General features: G+C 43.0%; 4 protein-coding genes across 4 annotated transcripts; all 4 read left to right on the forward strand.

Moving 5' to 3' along the window:
• The first annotated feature begins 475 nt into the window (after positions 1-475).
• Positions 476-2559, forward strand: LOC114154453 (mucin-3A-like). Its single transcript, XM_028033552.1, has 2 exons — positions 476-1536; positions 2484-2559. The coding sequence occupies exons 1-2, from the start codon at positions 476-478 to the stop codon at positions 2557-2559; spliced, it is 1137 nt and encodes a 378-aa protein (XP_027889353.1).
• Positions 2560-5521: 2962 nt separating this feature from the next.
• LOC114154454 (serine-rich adhesin for platelets-like) lies at positions 5522-11265 on the forward strand. The gene has a single exon (XM_028033553.1). It carries the CDS (start codon positions 5522-5524, stop codon positions 11147-11149), a length of 5628 nt encoding a protein of 1875 aa, XP_027889354.1. The 3' UTR covers positions 11150-11265.
• On the forward strand, positions 11152-12941 carry LOC114154273 (serine-rich adhesin for platelets-like). Its single transcript, XM_028033225.1, has one exon. The coding sequence runs from the start codon at positions 11262-11264 to the stop codon at positions 12654-12656; it is 1395 nt and encodes a 464-aa protein (XP_027889026.1). The 5' UTR covers positions 11152-11261; the 3' UTR covers positions 12657-12941.
• A 2821-nt stretch (positions 12942-15762) lies between these two features.
• Positions 15763-19291, forward strand: LOC114154271 (mucin-12-like). The gene has a single exon (XM_028033223.1). It carries the CDS (start codon positions 15949-15951, stop codon positions 19183-19185), a length of 3237 nt encoding a protein of 1078 aa, XP_027889024.1. The 5' UTR covers positions 15763-15948; the 3' UTR covers positions 19186-19291.
• Positions 19292-23885: the final 4594 nt, after the last annotated feature.

A 23885-nucleotide genomic window follows, 5' to 3' on the forward strand; every position in this document is an offset into this window, starting at 1 on the left:
TGGACAAACACATTCTAATGTTACTGATGAGTCAATGAAGACAACAGCAGTTTATACAACAATAGGCACAAAGTCAGCTTCAGTCTCAGAATCATACACATCTCAAACAAGTGATGTGTCAAAAACTGCTGTCACGCCAGCCGTCTTACTCCGTAGCACAGCAAAACCAACATTGGAATCTACTGAAACAGAACAAACTTTTACCACATCCCATTCTCAAGCAAAATCTGAAACTTCATTTGACACGTCAAGCTCAGCCATAACTGATGGAAGGACCACAAATCCATATACTCGTGGATACCCTGAAGAAATGTCCAGCAAACACATGGAATCTCCAACAGGTTCCTCGTTAATCAGTCCAGAGACCACAACAGCAGAACAAATTGATAGCTTTTCAACAGAACTAAGAACTCTCCCCTCAGTTTCATCTCTTACTGAAAAGCCAGAGAAAAGTGTTGGTGCTACTACAGAAGATATGGACGGTTCAGGAACTCCGAGTACAGACTTGTTCACATCATCTATAACCGTTATTGGTGCATCGTCCAGTCTCTACAGTATTGACACAACAACAGTAACATCTCCTGAATCAGAGTCTGCCTCTGTGAGAACAGAACAAGGTACTTCTGGTGAAAACATCACTAAGTCTACTGAGACACCCATCACTAAAACCACGTCTGGCTCTTCTGCTTTCAATATTCTGTCCGTCTCGACATCAAGAAAAGCCGAAACAAGTGACACTTCAAAAACAGACGTTTCTTCAGCTTCAGCGCTCCAGAGCACAGAGGAACCAACATCAATGTCATCTGAAACATATCAGACTCTTGCTACAGTGAAGTTGCAGGAAACGTCAGCAGTTCCAGAGGAAAGTTCAAAATCTCCAATTACAAGAGAAGATAGGACAAGTAAACCAACAAGTGAAATGTCTAGCAGAGACATTGAATCTTCTACTGGCTCATCGTTGTTCAGCACTGAGAAGACAACAAATCTTCTACCTAAGGATGACGACAGTGTTCAAACAGGTCAGACAACGACACCTTCACTTTCCACAGTAACGGGCAGAACAGAAAGTTCTTCTGCCGCTTCTCCAGTAGATAGAGACTATACTAGAGGCCAAACCATTGACATGTCCACACCAGTATCGACTGTTGCAGGGTTATCGTCATCTGATATCGTCAATGAGACAACACGATCGCCTGAAGCTATGACGATTCAAATAGGCACAGAACCCGAAACCTCCGGAGAAGGATCTGCTGCTTTTGCTGACAAGTCAGTTGTGACCATTGCCACTGCATTCCCAACATCTGCTGTCTCTGATGGTAAACCCATGAGCCCATCAACGCTTTCTTCGATTATTCCATCTGTCTCATCATCCACAACTCTGCATGATGAGTATGAAGAAATGAGTACAAGGTTTACAACTGTCGAGTCCATTGATGTACTCAGTGAATCAAGTATTCAACCTGACGCAGCTTCAAAGCTCATTGTCACTGATGAGTCAATGAAGACAACAGCAGTTTATACAACAATAGGCACAAAGTCAGCTTCAGTCTCAGAATCATACACATCTCAAACAAGTGATGTGTCAAAAACTGCTGTCACGCCAGCCGTCTTACTCCGTAGCACAGCAAAACCAACATTGGAATCTACTGAAACAGAACAAACTTTTACCACATCCCATTCTCAAGCAAAATCTGAAACTTCATTTGACACGTCAAGCTCAGCCATAACTGATGGAAGGACCACAAATCCATATACTCGTGGATACCCTGAAGAAATGTCCAGCAAACACATGGAATCTCCAACAGGTTCCTCGTTAATCAGTCCAGAGACCACAACAGCAGAACAAATTGATAGCTTTTCAACAGAACTAAGAACTCTCCCCTCAGTTTCATCTCTTACTGAAAAGCCAGAGAAAAGTGTTGGTGCTACTACAGAAGATATGGACGGTTCAGGAACTCCGAGTACAGACTTGTTCACATCATCTATAACCGTTATTGGTGCATCGTCCAGTCTCTACAGTATTGACACAACAACAGTAACATCTCCTGAATCAGAGTCTGCCTCTGTGAGAACAGAACAAGGTACTTCTGGTGAAAACATCACTAAGTCTACTGAGACACCCATCACTAAAACCACGTCTGCCTCTTCTGCTTTCAATATTCTGTCCGTCTCGACATCAAGAAAAGCCGAAACAAGTGACACTTCAAAAACAGACGTTTCTTCAGCTTCAGCGCTCCAGAGCACAGAGGAACCAACATCAATGTCATCTGAAACATATCAGACTCTTGCTACAGTGAAGTTGCAGGAAACGTCAGCAGTTCCAGAGGAAAGTTCAAAATCTCCAATTACAAGAGAAGATAGGACAAGTAAACCAACAAGTGAAATGTCTAGCAGAGACATTGAATCTTCTACTGGCTCATCGTTGTTCAGCACTGAGAAGACAACAAATCTTCTACCTAAGGATGACGACAGTGTTCAAACAGGTCAGACAACGACACCTTCACTTTCCACAGTAACGGGCAGAACAGAAAGTTCTTCTGCCGCTTCTCCAGTAGATAGAGACTATACTAGAGGCCAAACCATTGACATGTCCACACCAGTATCGACTGTTGCAGGGTTATCGTCATCTGATATCGTCAATGAGACAACACGATCGCCTGAAGCTATGACGATTCAAATAGGCACAGAACCCGAAACCTCCGGAGAAGGATCTGCTGCTTTTGCTGACAAGTCAGTTGTGACCATTGCCACTGCATTCCCAACATCTGCTGTCTCTGATGGTAAACCCATGAGCCCATCAACGCTTTCTTCGATTATTCCATCTGTCTCATCATCCACAACTCTGCATGATGAGTATGAAGAAATGAGTACAAGGTTTACAACTGTCGAGTCCATTGATGTACTCAGTGAATCAAGTATTCAACCTGACGCAGCTTCAAAGCTCATTGTCACTGATGAGTCAATGAAGACAACAGCAGTTTATACAACAATAGGCACAAAGTCAGCTTCAGTCTCAGAATCATACACATCTGAAACAAGTGATTTGTCAAAAACTGCTGTCACGCCAGCCGTCTTACTCCGTAGCACAGCAAAACCAACATTGGAATCTACTGAAACAGAACAAACTTTTACCACATCCCATTCTCAAGCAAAATCTGAAACTTCATTTGACACGTCAAGCTCAGCCATAACTGATGGAAGGACCACAAATCCATATACTAGTGGATACCCTGAAGAAATGTCCAGCAAACACATGGAATCTCCAACAGGTTCCTCGTTAATCAGTCCAGAGACCACAACAGCAGAACAAATTGATAGCTTTTCAACAGAACTAAGAACTCTCCCCTCAGTTTCATCTCTTACTGAAAAGCCAGAGAAAAGTGTTGGTGCTACTACAGAAGATATGGACGGTTCAGGAACTCCGAGTACAGACTTGTTCACATCATCTATAACCGTTATTGGTGCATCGTCCAGTCTCTACAGTATTGACACAACAACAGTAACAACATCTCCTGAATCAGAGTCTGCCTCTGTGAGAACAGAACAAGGTACTTCTGGTGAAAACATCACTAAGTCTACTGAGACACCCATCACTAAAACCACGTCTGCCTCTTCTGCTTTCAATATTCTGTCCGTCTCGACATCAAGAAAAGCCGAAACAAGTGACACTTCAAAAACAGACGTTTCTTCAGCTTCAGCGCTCCAGAGCACAGAGGAACCAACATCAATGTCATCTGAAACATATCACACTCTTGCTACAATGAAGTTCCAGGAAACGTCAGCAGTTCCAGAGGAAAGTTCAAAATCTCCAATTACAAGAGAAGATAGGACAAGTAAACCAACAAGTGAAATGTCTAGCAGAGACATTGCATATTCTACTGGCTCATCATTGTTCAGCACTGAGAAGACAACAAATATTCTACCTAAGGATGACGACAGTGTTCAAACAGGTCAGACAACGACACCTTCACTTTCCACAGTAACGGGCAGAACAGAAAGTTCTTCTGCCGCTTCTCCAGTAGATAGAGACTATACTAGAGGCCAAACCATTGACATGTCCACACCAGTATCGACTGTTGCAGGGTTATCGTCATCTGATATCGTCAATGAGACAACACGATCGCCTGAAGCTACGACGATTCAAATAGGCACAGAACCCGAAACCTCCGGAGAAGGATCTGCTGCTTTTGCTGACAAGTCAGTTGTGACCATTGCCACTGCATTCCCAACATCTTCTGTGTCTGATGGTAAACCCATGAACCCATCAATGCTTTCTTCGATTATTCCATCTGTCTCATCATCCACAACTCTGCATGATGAGTTTGAAGAAATGAGTACAAGGTTTACAACTGTCGAGTCCATTGATGTACTCAGTGAATCAAGTATTCAACCTGACGCAGCTTCAAAGCTCATTGTCACTGATGAGTCAATGAAGACAACAGCAGTTTATACAACAATAGGCACAAAGTCAGCTTCAGTCTCAGAATCATACACATCTGAAACAAGTGATGTGTCAAAAACTGCTGTTACGCCAGCCGTCTTACTCCGTAGCACAGCAAAACCAACATTGGAATCTACTGAAACAGAACAAACTTTTACCACATCCTATTCTCAAGCAAAATCTGAAACTTCATTTGACACGTCAAGCTCAGCCATAACTGATGGAAGGACCACAAATCCATATACTAGTGGATACCCTGAAGAAATGTCCAGCAAACACATGGAATCTCCAACAGGTTCCTCGTTAATCAGTCCAGAGACCACAACAGCAGAACAAATTGATAGCTTTTCAACAGAACTAAGAACTCTCCCCTCAGTTTCATCTCTTACTGAAAAGCCAGAGAAAAGTGTTGGTGCTACTTCAGAAGATATGGACGGTTCAGGAACTCCGAGTACAGACTTGTTCACATCATCTATAACCGTTATTGGTGCATCGTCCAGTCTCTACAGTATTGACACAACAACAGTAACAACATCTCCTGAATCAGAGTCTGCCACTGTGAGAACAGAACAAGGTACTTCTGGTGAAAACATCACTAAGTCTACTGAGACACCCATCACTAAAACCACGTCTGGCTCTTCTGCTTTCAATATTCTGTCCGTCTCGACATCAAGAAAAGCCGAAACAAGTGACACTTCAAAAACAGACGTTTCTTCAGCTTCAGCGCTCCAGAGCACAGAGGAACCAACATCAATGGCGTCTGAAAAATATCAGACTCTTGCTACAGTGAAGTTGCAGGAAACGTCAGCAGTTCCAGAGGAAAGTTCAAAATCTCCAATTACAAGAGAAGATAAGACAAGTAAACCAACAAGTGAAATGTCTAGCAGAGACATTGCATCTTCTACTGGCTCATCGTTGTTCAGCACTGAGAAGACAACAAATCTTCTACCTAAGGATGACGACAGTGTTCAAACAGGTCAGACAACGACACTTTTACTTTCCACAGTAACAAGCAGAACAGAAAGTTCTTCTGCCGCTTCTCCAGTAGATAGAGACTATACTAGAGGTCAAACCATTGACATGTCCACACCAGTCTCGACTGTTGCAGGGTTATCGTCATCTGATATCGTCAATGAGACAACACGATCGCCTGAAGCTATGACGATTCAAATAGGCACAGAACCCGAAACCTCCGGAGAAGGCTCTGCTGCTTTTGCTGACAAGTCAGTTGTGACCATTGCCACTGCATTCCCAACATCTGCTGTCTCTGATGGTAAACCCATGAGCCCATCAACGCTTTCTTCGATTATTCCATCTGTCTCATCATCCACAACTCTGCATGATGAGTATGAAGAAATGAGTACAAGGTTTACAACTGTCGAGTCCATTGATGTGCTCAGTGAATCAAGTATTCAACCTGACGCAGCTTCAAAGCTCATTGTCACTGATGAGTCAATGAAGACAACAGCAGTTTATACAACAATAGGCACAAAGTCAGCTTCAGTCTCAGAATCATACACATCTCAAACAAGTGATGTGTCAAAAACTGCTGTCACGCCAGCCGTCTTACTCCGCAGCACAGCAAAACCAACATTGGAATCTACTGAAACAGAACAAACTTTTACCACATCCCATTCTCAAGCAAAATCTGAAACTTCATTTGACACGTCAAGCTCAGCCATAACTGATGGAAGGACCACAAATCCATATACTAGTGGATACCCTGAAGAAATGTCCAGCAAACACATGGAATCTCCAACAGGTTCCTCGTTAATCAGTCCAGAGACCACAACAGCAGAACAAATTGATAGCTTTTCAACAGAACTAAGAACTCTCCCCTCAGTTTCATCTCTTACTGAAAAGCCAGAGAAAAGTGTTGGTGCTACTACAGAAGATATGGACGGTTCAGGAACTCCGAGTACAGACTTGTTCACATCATCTATAACCGTTATTGGTGGATCTTCCAGTCTCTACAGTATTGACACAACAGTAACAACATCTCCTGAATCAGAGTCTGCCTCTGTGAGAACAGAACAAGGTACTTCTGGTGAAAACATCACTAAGTCGACTGAGACACCCATCACTAAAACCACGTCTGGCTCTTCTGCTTTCAATATTCTGTCCGTCTCGACATCAAGAAAAGCCGAAACAAGTGACACTTCAAAAACAGACGTTTCTTCAGCTTCAGCGCTCCAGAGCACAGAGGAACCAACATCAATGTCATCTGAAACATATCAGACTCTTGCTACAGTGAAGTTGCAGGAAACGTCAGCAGTTCCAGAGGAAAGTTCAAAATCTCCAATTACAAGAGAAGATAAGACAAGTAAACCAACAAGTGAAATGTCTAGCAGAGACATTGCATCTTCTACTGGCTCATCGTTGTTCAGCACTGAGAAGACAACAAATCTTCTACCTAAGGATGACGACAGTGTTCAAACAGGTCAGACAACGACACCTTCACTTTCCACAGTAACAAGCAGAAAAGAAAGTTCTTCTGCCGCTTCTCCAGTAGATAGAGACTATACTAGAGGTCAAACCATTGACATGTCCACACCAGTCTCGACTGTTGCAGGGTTATCGTCATCTGATATCGTCAATGAGACAACACGATCGCCTGAAGCTATGACGATTCAAATAGGCACAGAACCCGAAACCTCCGGAGAAGGCTCTGCTGCTTTTGCTGACAAGTCAGTTGTGACCATTGCCACTGCATTCCCAACATCTGCTGTCTCTGATGGTAAACCCATGAGCCCATCAACGCTTTCTTCGATTATTCCATCTGTCTCATCATCCACAACTCTGCATGATGAGTATGAAGAAATGAGTACAAGGTTTACAACTGTCGAGTCCATTGATGTACTCGGTGAATCAAGTATTCAACCTGACGCAGCTTCAAAGCTCATTGTCACTGATGAGTCAATGAAGACAACAGCAGTTTATACAACAATAGGCACAAAGTCAGCTTCAGTCTCAGAATCATACACATCTGAAACAAGTGATGTGTCAAAAACTGCTGTTACGCCAGCCGTCTTACTCCGTAGCACAGCAAAACCAACATTGGAATCTACTGAAACAGAACAAACTTTTACCACATCCCATTCTCAAGCAAAATCTGAAACTTCATTTGACACGTCAAGCTCAGCCATAACTGATGGAAGGACCACAAATCCATATACTAGTGGATACCCTGAAGAAATGTCCAGCAAACACATGGAATCTCCAACAGGTTCCTCGTTAATCAGTCCAGAGACCACAACAGCAGAACAAATTGATAGCTTTTCAACAGAACTAAGAACTCTCCCCTCAGTTTCATCTCTTACTGAAAAGCCAGAGAAAAGTGTTGGTGCTACTACAGAAGATATGGACGGTTCAGGAACTCCGAGTACAGACTTGTTCACATCATCTATAACCGTTATTGGTGCATCGTACAGTCTCTACAGTATTGACACAACAACAGTAACAACATCTCCTGAATCAGAGTCTGCCTCTGTGAGAACAGAACAAGGTACTTCTGGTGAAAACGTCACTAAGTCTACTGAGACACCCATCACTAAAACCACGTCTGGCTCTTCTGCTTTCAATATTCTGTCCGTCTCGACATCAAGAAAAGCCGAAACAAGTGACACTTCAAAAACAGACGTTTCTTCAGCTTCAGCGCTCCAGAGCACAGAGGAACCAACATCAATGTCATCTGAAACATATCAGACTCTTGCTACAGTGAAGTTGCAGGAAATGTCAGCAGTTCCAGAGGAAAGTTCAAAATCTCCAATTACAAGAGAAGATAGGACAAGTAAACCAACAAGTGAAATGTCTAGCAGAGACATTGCATCTTCTACTGGCTCATCGTTGTTCAGCACTGAGAAGACAACAAATCTTCTACCTAAGGATGACGACAGTGTTCAAACAGGTCAGACAACGACACCTTCACTTTCCACAGTAACGGGCAGAACAGAAAGTTCTTCTGCCGCTTCTCCAGTAGATAGAGACTATACTAGAGGCCAAACCATTGACATGTCCACACCAGTCTCGACTGTTGCAGGGTTATCGTCATCTGATATCGTCAATGAGACAACACGATCGCCTGAAGCTACGACGATTCAAATAGGCACAGAACCCGAAATCTCCGGAGAAGGCTCTGCTGCTTTTGCTGACAAGTCAGCTGTGACCATTGCCACTGCATTCCCAACATCTGCTGTCTCTGATGGTAAACCCATGAGCCCATCAACGCTTTCTTCGATTATTCCATCTGTCTCATCATCCACAACTCTGCATGATGAGTATGAAGAAATAAGTACAAGGTTTACAACTGTCGAGTCCATTGATGTACTCAGTGAATCAAGTATTCAACCTGACACAGCTTCAAAGCTCATTGTCACAGATCCAGAAAGTGCTGGACAAACACATTCTAATATTACTGATGAGTCAATGAAGACAACAGCAGTTTATACAACAATAGGCACAAAGTCAGCTTCAGTCTCAGAATCATACACATCTCAAACAAGTGATGTGTCAAAAACTGCTGTCACGCCAGCCGTCTTACTCCGTAGCACAGCAAAACCAACATTGGAATCTACTGAAACAGAACAAACTTTTACCACATCCCATTCTCAAGCAAAATCTGAAACTTCATTTGACACGTCAAGCTCAGCCATAACTGATGGAAGGACCACAAATCCATATACTAGTGGATACCCTGAAGAAATGTCCAGCAAACACATGGAATCTCCAACAGGTTCCTCGTTAATCAGTCCAGAGACCACAACAGCAGAACAAATTGATAGCTTTTCAACAGAACTAAGAACTCTCCCCTCAGTTTCATCTCTTACTGAAAAGCCAGAGAAAAGTGTTGGTGCTACTACAGAAGATATGGACGGTTCAGGAACTCCGAGTACAGACTTGTTCACATCATCTATAACCGTTATTGGTGCATCGTACAGTCTCTACAGTATTGACACAACAACAGTAACAACATCTCCTGAATCAGAGTCTGCCTCTGTGAGAACAGAACAAGGTACTTCTGGTGAAAACATCACTAAGTCTACTGAGACACCCATCACTAAAACCACGTCTGGCTCTTCTGCTTTCAATATTCTGTCCGTCTCGACATCAAGAAAAGCCGAAACAAGTGACACTTCAAAAACAGACGTTTCTTCAGCTTCAGCGCTCCAGAGCACAGAGGAACCAACATCAATGTCATCTGAAACATATCAGACTCTTGCTACAGTGAAGTTGCAGGAAATGTCAGCAGTTCCAGAGGAAAGTTCAAAATCTCCAATTACAAGAGAAGATAGGACAAGTAAACCAACAAGTGAAATGTCTAGCAGAGACATTGAATCTTCTACTGGCTCATCGTTGTTCAGCACTGAGAAGACAAGAAATCTTCTACCTAAGGATGACGACAGTGTTCAAACAGGTCAGACAACGACACCTTCACTTTCCACAGTAACGGGCAGAACAGAAAGTTCTTCTGCCGCTTCTCCAGTAGATAGAGACTATACTAGAGGCCAAACCATTGACATGTCCACACCAGTCTCGACTGTTGCAGGGTTATCGTCATCTGATATCGTCAATGAGACAACACGATCGCCTGAAGCTACGACGATTCAAATAGGCACAGAACCCGAAATCTCCGGAGAAGGCTCTGCTGCTTTTGCTGACAAGTCAGTTGTGACCATTGCCACTGCATTCCCAACATCTGCTGTCTCTGATGGTAAACCCATGAGCCCATCAACGCTTTCTTCGATTATTCCATCTGTCTCATCATCCACAACTCTGCATGATGAGTATGAAGAAATAAGTACAAGGTTTACAACTGTCGAGTCCATTGATGTACTCAGTGAATCAAGTATTCAACCTGACACAGCTTCAAAGCTCATTGTCACAGATCCAGAAAGTGCTGGACAAACACATTCTAATATTACTGATGAGTCAATGAAGACAACAGCAGTTTATACAACAATAGGCACAAAGTCAGCTTCAGTCTCAGAATCATACACATCTGAAACAAGTGATTTGTCAAAAACTGCTGTTACGCCAGCCGTCTTACTCCGTAGCACAGCAAAACCAACATTGGAATCTACTGAAACAGAACAAACTTTTACCACATCCCATTCTCAAGCAAAATCTGAAACTTCATTTGACACGTCAAGCTCAGCCATAACTGATGGAAGGACCACAAATCCATATACTAGTGGATACCCTGAAGAAATGTCCAGCAAACACATGGAATCTCCAACAGGTTACTCGTTAATCAGTCCAGAGACCACAACAGCAGAACAAATTGATAGCTTTTCAACAGAACTAAGAACTCTCCCCTCAGTTTCATCTCTTACTGAAAAGCCAGAGAAAAGTGTTGGTGCTACTACAGAAGATATGGACGGTTCAGGAACTCCGAGTACAGACTTGTTCACATCATCTATAACCGTTATTGGTGCATCGTCCAGTCTCTACAGTATTGACACAACAACAGTAACAACATCTCCTGAATCAGAGTCTGCCTCTGTGAGAACAGAACAAGGTACTTCTGGTGAAAACATCACTAAGTCTACTGAGACACCCATCACTAAAACCACGTCTGCCTCTTCTGCTTTCAATATTCTGTCCGTCTCGACATCAAGAAAAGCCGAAACAAGTGACACTTCAAAAACAGACGTTTTCTTCAGCTTCAGCGCTCCAGAGCACAGAGGAACCAACATCAATGTCATCTGAAACATATCAGACTCTTGCTACAGTGAAGTTGCAGGAAACGTCAGCAGTTCCAGAGGAAAGTTCAAAATCTCCAATTACAAGAGAAGATAGGACAAGTAAACCAACAAGTGAAATGTCTAGCAGAGACATTGCATCTTCTACTGGCTCATCGTTGTTCAGCACTGAGAAGACAACAAATCTTCTACCTAAGGATGACGACAGTGTTCAAACAGGTCAGACAACCACACCTTCACTTTCCACAGTAACGGGCAGAACAGAAAGTTCTTCTGCCGCTTCTCCAGTAGATAGAGACTATACTAGAGGCCAAACCATTGACATGTCCACACCAGTATCGACTGTTGCAGGGTTATCGTCATCTGATATCGTCAATGAGACAACACGATCGCCTGAAGCTACGACGATTCAAATAGGCACAGAACCCGAAATCTCCGGAGAAGGCTCTGCTGCTTTTGCTGACAAGTCAGTTGTGACCATTGCCACTGCATTCCCAACATCTGCTGTCTCTGATGGTAAACCCATGAGCCCATCAACGCTTTCTTCGATTATTCCATCTGTCTCATCATCCACAACTCTGCATGATGAGTATGAAGAAATAAGTACAAGGTTTACAACTGTCGAGTCCATTGATGTACTCAGTGAATCAAGTATTCAACCTGACACAGCTTCAAAGCTCATTGTCACAGATCCAGAAAGTGCTGGACAAACACATTCTAATATTACTGATGAGTCAATGAAGACAACAGCAGTTTATACAACAATAGGCACAAAGTCAGCTTCAGTCTCAGAATCATACACATCTGAAACAAGTGATTTGTCAAAAACTGCTGTTACGCCAGCCGTCTTACTCCGTAGCACAGCAAAACCAACATTGGAATCTACTGAAACAGAACAAACTTTTACCACATCCCATTCTCAAGCAAAATCTGAAACTTCATTTGACACGTCAAGCTCAGCCATAACTGATGGAAGGACCACAAATCCATATACTAGTGGATACCCTGAAGAAATGTCCAGCAAACACATGGAATCTCCAACAGGTTCCTCGTTAATCAGTCCAGAGACCACAACAGCAGAACAAATTGATAGCTTTTCAACAGAACTAAGAACTCTCCCCTCAGTTTCATCTCTTACTGAAAAGCCAGAGAAAAGTGTTGGTGCTACTACAGAAGATATGGACGGTTCAGGAACTCCGAGTACAGACTTGTTCACATCATCTATAACCGTTATTGGTGCATCGTCCAGTCTCTACAGTATTGACACAACAACAGTAACAACATCTCCTGAATCAGAGTCTGCCTCTGTGAGAACAGAACAAGGTACTTCTGGTGAAAACATCACTAAGTCTACTGAGACACCCATCACTAAAACCACGTCTGCCTCTTCTGCTTTCAATATTCTGTCCGTCTCGACATCAAGAAAAGCCGAAACAAGTGACACTTCAAAAAACAGACGTTTCTTCAGCTTCAGCGCTCCAGAGCACAGAGGAACCAACATCAATGTCATCTGAAACATATCAGACTCTTGCTACAGTGAAGTTGCAGGAAACGTCAGCAGTTCCAGAGGAAAGTTCAAAATCTCCAATTACAAGAGAAGATAGGACAAGTAAACCAACAAGTGAAATGTCTAGCAGAGACATTGCATCTTCTACTGGCTCATCGTTGTTCAGCACTGAGAAGACAACAAATCTTCTACCTAAGGATGACGACAGTGTTCAAACAGGTCAGACAACGACACCTTCACTTTCCACAGTAACGGGCAGAACAGAAAGTTCTTCTGCCGCTTCTCCAGTAGATAGAGACTATACTAGAGGCCAAACCATTGACATGTCCACACCAGTATCGACTGTTGCAGGGTTATCGTCATCTGATATCGTCAATGAGACAACACGATCGCCTGAAGCTACGACGATTCAAATAGGCACAGAACCCGAAATCTCCGGAGAAGGCTCTGCTGCTTTTGCTGACAAGTCAGTTGTGACCATTGCCACTGCATTCCCAACATCTGCTGTCTCTGATGGTAAACCCATGAGCCCATCAACGCTTTCTTCGATTATTCCATCTGTCTCATCATCCACAACTCTGCATGATGAGTATGAAGAAATAAGTACAAGGTTTACAACTGTCGAGTCCATTGATGTACTCAGTGAATCAAGTATTCAACCTGACACAGCTTCAAAGCTCATTGTCACAGATCCAGAAAGTGCTGGACAAACACATTCTAATATTACTGATGAGTCAATGAAGACAACAGCAGTTTATACAACAATAGGCACAAAGTCAGCTTCAGTCTCAGAATCATACACATCTGAAACAAGTGATTTGTCAAAAACTGCTGTTACGCCAGCCGTCTTACTCCGTAGCACAGCAAAAACCAACATTGGAATCTACTGAAACAGAACAAACTTTTACCACATCCATTCTCAAGCAAAATCTGAAACTTCATTTGACACGTCAAGCTCAGCCATAACTGATGGAAGGACCACAAATCCATATACTAGTGGATACCCTGAAGAAATGTCCAGCAAACACATGGAATCTCCAACAGGTTCCTCGTTAATCAGTCCAGAGACCACAACAGCAGAACAAATTGATAGCTTTTCAACAGAACTAAGAACTCTCCCCTCAGTTTCATCTCTTACTGAAAAGCCAGAGAAAAGTGTTGGTGCTACTACAGAAGATATGGACGGTTCAGGAACTCCGAGTACAGACTTGTTCACATCATCTATAACCGTTATTGGTGCATCGTCCAGTCTCTACAGTATTGACACAACAACAGTAACAACATCTCCTGAATCAGAGTCTGCCTCTGTGAGAACAGAACAAGGTACTTCTGGTGAAAACATCACTAAGTCTACTGAGACACCCATCACTAAAACCACGTCTGCCTCTTCTGCTTTCAATATTCTGTCCGTCTCGACATCAAGAAAAGCCGAAACAAGTGACACTTCAAAAACAGACGTTTCTTCAGCTTCAGCGCTCCAGAGCACAGAGGAACCAACATCAATGTCATCTGAAACATATCAGAGACTCTTGCTACAGTGAAGTTGCAGGAAACGTCAGCAGTTCCAGAGGAAAGTTCAAAATCTCCAATTACAAGAGAAGATAGGACAAGTAAACCAACAAGTGAAATGTCTAGCAGAGACATTGCATCTTCTACTGGCTCATCGTTGTTCAGCACTGAGAAGACAACAAATCTTCTACCTAAGGATGACGACAGTGTTCAAACAGGTCAGACAACGACACCTTCACTTTCCACAGTAACGGGCAGAACAGAAAGTTCTTCTGCCGCTTCTCCAGTAGATAGAGACTATACTAGAGGCCAAACCATTGACATGTCCACACCAGTATCGACTGTTGCAGGGTTATCGTCATCTGATATCGTCAATGAGACAACACGATCGCCTGAAGCTATGACGATTCAAATAGGCACAGAACCCGAAACCCTCCGGAGAAGGATCTGCTGCTTTTGCTGACAAGTCAGTTGTGACCATTGCCACTGCATTCCCAACATCTGCTGTCTCTGATGGTAAACCCATGAGCCCATCAACGCTTTTCTTCGATTATTCCATCTGTCTCATCATCCACAACTCTGCATGATGAGTATGAAGAAATGAGTACAAGGTTTACAACTGTCGAGTCCATTGATGTACTCAGTGAATCAAGTATTCAACCTGACGCAGCTTCAAAGCTCATTGTCACTGATGAGTCAATGAAGACAACAGCAGTTTATACAACAATAGGCACAAAGTCAGCTTCAGTCTCAGAATCATACACATCTCAAACAAGTGATGTGTCAAAAACTGCTGTCACGCCAGCCGTCTTACTCCGTAGCACAGCAAAACCAACATTGGAATCTACTGAAACAGAACAAACTTTTACCACATCCCATTCTCAAGCAAAATCTGAAACTTCATTTGACACGTCAAGCTCAGCCATAACTGATGGAAGGACCACAAATCCATATACTAGTGGATACCCTGAAGAAATGTCCAGCAAACACATGGAATCTCCAACAGGTTCCTCGTTAATCAGTCCAGAGACCACAACAGCAGAACAAATTGATAGCTTTTCAACAGAACTAAGAACTCTCCCCTCAGTTTCATCTCTTACTGAAAAGCCAGAGAAAAGTGTTGGTGCTACTACAGAAGATATGGACGGTTCAGGAACTCCGAGTACAGACTTGTTCACATCATCTATAACCGTTATTGGTGCATCGTACAGTCTCTACAGTATTGACACAACAACAGTAACAACATCTCCTCAATCAGAGTCTGCCTCTGTGAGAACAGAACAAGGTACTTCTGGTGAAAACATCACTAAGTCTACTGAGACACCCATCACTAAAACCACGTCTGGCTCTTCTGCTTTCAATATTCTGTCCGTCTCGACATCAAGAAAAGCCGAAACAAGTGACACTTCAAAAACAGACGTTTCTTCAGCTTCAGCGCTCCAGAGCACAGAGGAACCAACATCAATGTCATCTGAAACATATCAGACTCTTGCTACAGTGAAGTTGCAGGAAATGTCAGCAGTTCCAGAGGAAAGTTCAAAATCTCCAATTACAAGAGAAGATAGGACAAGTAACCAACAAGTGAAATGTCTAGCAGAGACATTGCATCTTCTACTGGCTCATCGTTGTTCAGCACTGAGAAGACAACAAATCTTCTACCTAAGGATGACGACAGTGTTCAAACAGGTCAGACAACGACACCTTCACTTTCCACAGTAACGGGCAGAACAGAAAGTTCTTCTGCCGCTTCTCCAGTAGATAGAGACTATACTAGAGGCCAAACCATTGACATGTCCACACCAGTCTCGACTGTTGCAGGGTTATCGTCATCTGATATCGTCAATGAGACAACACGATCGCCTGAAGCTACGACGATTCAAATAGGCACAGAACCCGAAATCTCCGGAGAAGGCTCTGCTGCTTTTGCTGACAAGTCAGTTGTGACCATTGCCACTGCATTCCCAACATCTGCTGTCTCTGATGGTAAACCCATGAGCCCATCAACGCTTTCTTCGATTATTCCATCTGTCTCATCATCCACAACTCTGCATGATGAGTATGAAGAAATAAGTACAAGGTTTACAACTGTCGAGTCCATTGATGTACTCAGTGAATCAAGTATTCAACCTGACACAGCTTCAAAGCTCATTGTCACAGATCCAGAAAGTGCTGGACAAACACATTCTAATATTACTGATGAGTCAATGAAGACAACAGCAGTTTATACAACAATAGGCACAAAGTCAGCTTCAGTCTCAGAATCATACACATCTGAAACAAGTGATTTGTCAAAAACTGCTGTTACGCCAGCCGTCTTACTCCGTAGCACAGCAAAACCAACATTGGAATCTACTGAAACAGAACAAACTTTTACCACATCCCATTCTCAAGCAAAATCTGAAACTTCATTTGACACGTCAAGCTCAGCCATAACTGATGGAAGGACCACAAATCCATATACTAGTGGATACCCTGAAGAAATGTCCAGCAAACACATGGAATCTCCAACAGGTTCCTCGTTAATCAGTCCAGAGACCACAACAGCAGAACAAATTGATAGCTTTTCAACAGAACTAAGAACTCTCCCCTCAGTTTCATCTCTTACTGAAAAGCCAGAGAAAAGTGTTGGTGCTACTACAGAAGATATGGACGGTTCAGGAACTCCGAGTACAGACTTGTTCACATCATCTATAACCGTTATTGGTGCATCGTCCAGTCTCTACAGTATTGACACAACAACAGTAACAACATCTCCTGAATCAGAGTCTGCCTCTGTGAGAACAGAACAAGGTACTTCTGGTGAAAACATCACTAAGTCTACTGAGACACCCATCACTAAAACCACGTCTGGCTCTTCTGCTTTCAATATTCTGTCCGTCTCGACATCAAGAAAAGCCGAAACAAGTGACACTTTAAAAACAGACGTTTCTTCAGCTTCAGCGCTCCAGAGCACAGAGGAACCAACATCAATGTCATCTGAAACATATCAGACTCTTGCTACAGTGAAGTTGCAGGAAACGTCAGCAGTTCCAGAGGAAAGTTCAAAATCTCCAATTACAAGAGAAGATAGGACAAGTAAACCAACAAGTGAAATGTCTAGCAGAGACATTGAATCTTCAACTGGCTCATCGTTGTTCAGCACTGAGAAGACAACAAATGTTCTACCTAAGGATGACGACAGTGTTCAAACAGGTCAGACAACGACACCTTCACTTTCCACAGTAACGGGCAGAACAGAAAGTTCTTCTGCCGCTTCTCCAGTAGATAGAGACTATACTAGAGGCCAAACCATTGACATGTCCACACCAGTATCGACTGTTGCAGGGTTATCGTCATCTGATATCGTCAATGAGACAACACGATCGCCTGAAGCTATGACGATTCAAATAGGCACAGAACCCGAAACCTCCGGAGAAGGATCTGCTGCTTTTGCTGACAAGTCAGTTGTGACCATTGCCACTGCATTCCCAACATCTGCTGTGTCTGATGGTAAACCCATGAACCCATCAATGCTTTCTTCGATTATTCCATCTGTCTCATCATCCACAACTCTGCATGATGAGTTTGAAGAAATGAGTACAAGGTTTACAACTGTCGAGTCCATTGATGTACTCAGTGAATCAAGTATTCAACCTGACGCAGCTTCAAAGCTCATTGTCACTGATGAGTCAATGAAGACAACAGCAGTTTATACAACAATAGGCACAAAGTCAGCTTCAGTCTCAGAATCATACACATCTGAAACAAGTGATGTGTCAAAAACTGCTGTCACGCCAGCCGTCTTACTCCGCAGCACAGCAAAACCAACATTGGAATCTACTGAAACAGAACAAACTTTTACCACATCCCATTCTCAAGCAAAATCTGAAACTTCATTTGACACGTCAAGCTCAGCCATAACTGATGGAAGGACCACAAATCCATATACTAGTGGATACCCTGAAGAAATGTCCAGCAAACACATGGAATCTCCAACAGGTTCCTCGTTAATCAGTCCAGAGACCACAACAGCAGAACAAATTGATAGCTTTTCAACAGAACTAAGAACTCTCCCCTCAGTTTCATCTCTTACTGAAAAGCCAGAGAAAAGTGTTGGTGCTACTACAGAAGATATGGACGGTTCAGGAACTCCGAGTACAGACTTGTTCACATCATCTATAACCGTTATTGGTGCATCGTACAGTCTCTACAGTATTGACACAACAACAGTAACAACATCTCCTCAATCAGAGTCTGCCTCTGTGAGAACAGAACAAGGTACTTCTGGTGAAAACATCACTAAGTCTACTGAGACACCCATCACTAAAACCACGTCTGGCTCTTCTGCTTTCAATATTCTGTCCGTCTCGACATCAAGAAAAGCCGAAACAAGTGACACTTCAAAAACAGACGTTTCTTCAGCTTCAGCGCTCCAGAGCACAGAGGAACCAACATCAATGTCATCTGAAACATATCAGACTCTTGCTACAGTGAAGTTGCAGGAAACGTCAGCAGTTCCAGAGGAAAGTTCAAAATCTCCAATTACAAGAGAAGATAGGACAAGTAAACCAACAAGTGAAATGTCTAGCAGAGACATTGCATCTTCTACTGGCTCATCGTTGTTCAGCACTGAGAAGACAACAAATCTTCTACCTAAGGATGACGACAGTGTTCAAACAGGTCAGACAACCACACCTTCACTTTCCACAGTAACGGGCAGAACAGAAAGTTCTTCTGCCGCTTCTCCAGTAGATAGAGACTATACTAGAGGCCAAACCATTGACATGTCCACACCAGTATCGACTGTTGCAGGGTTATCGTCATCTGATATCGTCAATGAGACAACACGATCGCCTGAAGCTATGACGATTCAAATAGGCACAGAACCCGAAACCTCCGGAGAAGGCTCTGCTGCTTTTGCTGACAAGTCAGTTGTGACCATTGCCACTGCATTCCCAACATCTGCTGTCTCTGATGCTAAACCCATGAGCCCATCAACGCTTTTCTTCGATTATTCCATCTGTCTCATCATCCACAACTCTGCATGATGAGTATGAAGAAATGAGTACAAGGTTTACAACTGTCGAGTCCATTGATGTACTCAGTGAATCAAGTATTCAACCTGACGCAGCTTCAAAGCTCATTGTCACTGATGAGTCAATGAAGACAACAGCAGATTATACAACAATAGACACAAAGTCAGCTTCAGTCTCAGAATCATACACATCTGAAACAAGTGATGTGTCAAACACTGCTGTTACGCCAGCCGTCTTACTCCGTAGCACAGCAAAACCAACATTGGAATCTACTGAAACAGAACAAACTTTTACCACATCCCATTCTCAAGCAAAATCTGAAACTTCATTTGACACGTCAAGCTCAGCCATAACTGATGGAAGGACCACAAATCCATATACTAGTGGATACCCTGAAGAAATGTCCAGCAAACACATGGAATCTCCAACAGGTTCCTCGTTAATCAGTCCAGAGACCACAACAGCAGAACAAATTGATAGCTTTTCAACAGAACTAAGAACTCTCCCCTCAGTTTCATCTCTTACTGAAAAGCCAGAGAAAAGTGTTGGTGCTACTACAGAAGATATGGACGGTTCAGGAACTCCGAGTACAGACTTGTTCACATCATCTATAACCGTTATTGGTGCATCGTACAGTCTCTACAGTATTGACACAACAACAGTAACAACATCTCCTCAATCAGAGTCTGCCTCTGTGAGAACAGAACAAGGTACTTCTGGTGAAAACATCACTAAGTCTACTGAGACACCCATCACTAAAACCACGTCTGCCTCTTCTGCTTTCAATATTCTGTCCGTCTCGACATCAAGAAAAGCCGAAACAAGTGACACTTCAAAAACAGACGTTTCTTCAGCTTCAGCGCTCCAGAGCACAGAGGAACCAACATCAATGTCATCTGAAACATATCAGACTCTTGCTACAGTGAAGTTGCAGGAAATGTCAGCAGTTCCAGAGGAAAGTTCAAAATCTCCAATTACAAGAGAAGATAGGACAAGTAAACCAACAAGTGAAATGTCTAGCAGAGACATTGCATCTTCTACTGGCTCATCGTTGTTCAGCACTGAGAAGACAACAAATCTTCTACCTAAGGATGACGACAGTGTTCAAACAGGTCAGACAACCACACCTTCACTTTCCACAGTAACGGGCAGAACAGAAAGTTCTTCTGCCGCTTCTCCAGTAGATAGAGACTATACTAGAGGCCAAACCATTGACATGTCCACACCAGTATCGACTGTTGCAGGGTTATCGTCATCTGATATCGTCAATGAGACAACACGATCGCCTGAAGCTATGACGATTCAAATAGGCACAGAACCCGAAACCTCCGGAGAAGGATCTGCTGCTTTTGCTGACAAGTCAGTTGTGACCATTGCCACTGCATTCCCAACATCTGCTGTCTCTGATGGTAAACCCATGAGCCCATCAACGCTTTCTTCGATTATTCCATCTGTCTCATCATCCACAACTCTGCATGATGAGTATGAAGAAATGAGTACAAGGTTTACAACTGTCGAGTCCATTGATGTACTCAGTGAATCAAGTATTCAACCTGACGCAGCTTCAAAGCTCATTGTCACTGATGAGTCAATGAAGACAACAGCAGTTTATACAACAATAGGCACAAAGTCAGCTTCAGTCTCAGAATCATACACATCTCAAACAAGTGATGTGTCAAAAACTGCTGTCACGCCAGCCGTCTTACTCCGTAGCACAGCAAAACCAACATTGGAATCTACTGAAACAGAACAAACTTTTACCACATCCCATTCTCAAGCAAAATCTGAAACTTCATTTGACACGTCAAGCTCAGCCATAACTGATGGAAGGACCACAAATCCATATACTCGTGGATACCCTGAAGAAATGTCCAGCAAACACATGGAATCTCCAACAGGTTCCTCGTTAATCAGTCCAGAGACCACAACAGCAGAACAAATTGATAGCTTTTCAACAGAACTAAGAACTCTCCCCTCAGTTTCATCTCTTACTGAAAAGCCAGAGAAAAGTGTTGGTGCTACTACAGAAGATATGGACGGTTCAGGAACTCCGAGTACAGACTTGTTCACATCATCTATAACCGTTATTGGTGCATCGTCCAGTCTCTACAGTATTGACACAACAACAGTAACATCTCCTGAATCAGAGTCTGCCTCTGTGAGAACAGAACAAGGTACTTCTGGTGAAAACATCACTAAGTCTACTGAGACACCCATCACTAAAACCACGTCTGCCTCTTCTGCTTTCAATATTCTGTCCGTCTCGACATCAAGAAAAGCCGAAACAAGTGACACTTCAAAAACAGACGTTTCTTCAGCTTCAGCGCTCCAGAGCACAGAGGAACCAACATCAATGTCATCTGAAACATATCAGACTCTTGCTACAGTGAAGTTGCAGGAAACGTCAGCAGTTCCAGAGGAAAGTTCAAAATCTCCAATTACAAGAGAAGATAGGACAAGTAAACCAACAAGTGAAATGTCTAGCAGAGACATTGAATCTTCTACTGGCTCATCGTTGTTCAGCACTGAGAAGACAACAAATCTTCTACCTAAGGATGACGACAGTGTTCAAACAGGTCAGACAACGACACCTTCACTTTCCACAGTAACGGGCAGAACAGAAAGTTCTTCTGCCGCTTCTCCAGTAGATAGAGACTATACTAGAGGCCAAACCATTGACATGTCCACACCAGTATCGACTGTTGCAGGGTTATCGTCATCTGATATCGTCAATGAGACAACACGATCGCCTGAAGCTATGACGATTCAAATAGGCACAGAACCCGAAACCTCCGGAGAAGGATCTGCTGCTTTTGCTGACAAGTCAGTTGTGACCATTGCCACTGCATTCCCAACATCTGCTGTCTCTGATGGTAAACCCATGAGCCCATCAACGCTTTCTTCGATTATTCCATCTGTCTCATCATCCACAACTCTGCATGATGAGTATGAAGAAATGAGTACAAGGTTTACAACTGTCGAGTCCATTGATGTACTCAGTGAATCAAGTATTCAACCTGACGCAGCTTCAAAGCTCATTGTCACTGATGAGTCAATGAAGACAACAGCAGTTTATACAACAATAGGCACAAAGTCAGCTTCAGTCTCAGAATCATACACATCTGAAACAAGTGATTTGTCAAAAACTGCTGTCACGCCAGCCGTCTTACTCCGTAGCACAGCAAAACCAACATTGGAATCTACTGAAACAGAACAAACTTTTACCACATCCCATTCTCAAGCAAAATCTGAAACTTCATTTGACACGTCAAGCTCAGCCATAACTGATGGAAGGACCACAAATCCATATACTAGTGGATACCCTGAAGAAATGTCCAGCAAACACATGGAATCTCCAACAGGTTCCTCGTTAATCAGTCCAGAGACCACAACAGCAGAACAAATTGATAGCTTTTCAACAGAACTAAGAACTCTCCCCTCAGTTTCATCTCTTACTGAAAAGCCAGAGAAAAGTGTTGGTGCTACTACAGAAGATATGGACGGTTCAGGAACTCCGAGTACAGACTTGTTCACATCATCTATAACCGTTATTGGTGCATCGTCCAGTCTCTACAGTATTGACACAACAACAGTAACAACATCTCCTGAATCAGAGTCTGCCTCTGTGAGAACAGAACAAGGTACTTCTGGTGAAAACATCACTAAGTCTACTGAGACACCCATCACTAAAACCACGTCTGCCTCTTCTGCTTTCAATATTCTGTCCGTCTCGACATCAAGAAAAGCCGAAACAAGTGACACTTCAAAAACAGACGTTTCTTCAGCTTCAGCGCTCCAGAGCACAGAGGAACCAACATCAATGTCATCTGAAACATATCACACTCTTGCTACAATGAAGTTCCAGGAAACGTCAGCAGTTCCAGAGGAAAGTTCAAAATCTCCAATTACAAGAGAAGATAGGACAAGTAAACCAACAAGTGAAATGTCTAGCAGAGACATTGCATATTCTACTGGCTCATCATTGTTCAGCACTGAGAAGACAACAAATATTCTACCTAAGGATGACGACAGTGTTCAAACAGGTCAGACAACGACACCTTCACTTTCCACAGTAACGGGCAGAACAGAAAGTTCTTCTGCCGCTTCTCCAGTAGATAGAGACTATACTAGAGGCCAAACCATTGACATGTCCACACCAGTATCGACTGTTGCAGGGTTATCGTCATCTGATATCGTCAATGAGACAACACGATCGCCTGAAGCTACGACGATTCAAATAGGCACAGAACCCGAAACCTCCGGAGAAGGATCTGCTGCTTTTGCTGACAAGTCAGTTGTGACCATTGCCACTGCATTCCCAACATCTTCTGTGTCTGATGGTAAACCCATGAACCCATCAATGCTTTCTTCGATTATTCCATCTGTCTCATCATCCACAACTCTGCATGATGAGTTTGAAGAAATGAGTACAAGGTTTACAACTGTCGAGTCCATTGATGTACTCAGTGAATCAAGTATTCAACCTGACGCAGCTTCAAAGCTCATTGTCACTGATGAGTCAATGAAGACAACAGCAGTTTATACAACAATAGGCACAAAGTCAGCTTCAGTCTCAGAATCATACACATCTGAAACAAGTGATGTGTCAAAAACTGCTGTTACGCCAGCCGTCTTACTCCGTAGCACAGCAAAACCAACATTGGAATCTACTGAAACAGAACAAACTTTTACCACATCCTATTCTCAAGCAA

This window comes from Xiphophorus couchianus, chromosome 12, assembly GCF_001444195.1.
Source record: "Xiphophorus couchianus chromosome 12, X_couchianus-1.0, whole genome shotgun sequence".
In the NCBI taxonomy this organism is placed as follows: Eukaryota; Metazoa; Chordata; class Actinopteri; order Cyprinodontiformes; family Poeciliidae; genus Xiphophorus; species Xiphophorus couchianus.

Excerpts from the sequence above, each read along its gene's own strand:
- LOC114154453 (XM_028033552.1), top strand. The coding sequence starts at position 476 with ATGGACGGTTCAGGAACTCCGAGTACAGACTTGTTCACATCATCTATA. Across the intron at positions 1,537-2,483 it reads TATACAACAATAGGCACAAA|GTCAGACAACGACACCTTCA; the intron begins GTCAGCTTCAGT and ends GTGTTCAAACAG.
- LOC114154454 (XM_028033553.1), top strand. The coding sequence starts at position 5,522 with ATGTCCACACCAGTCTCGACTGTTGCAGGGTTATCGTCATCTGATATC.
- LOC114154273 (XM_028033225.1), top strand. The coding sequence starts at position 11,262 with ATGTCTAGCAGAGACATTGCATCTTCTACTGGCTCATCGTTGTTCAGC.
- LOC114154271 (XM_028033223.1), top strand. The coding sequence starts at position 15,949 with ATGTCCACACCAGTCTCGACTGTTGCAGGGTTATCGTCATCTGATATC.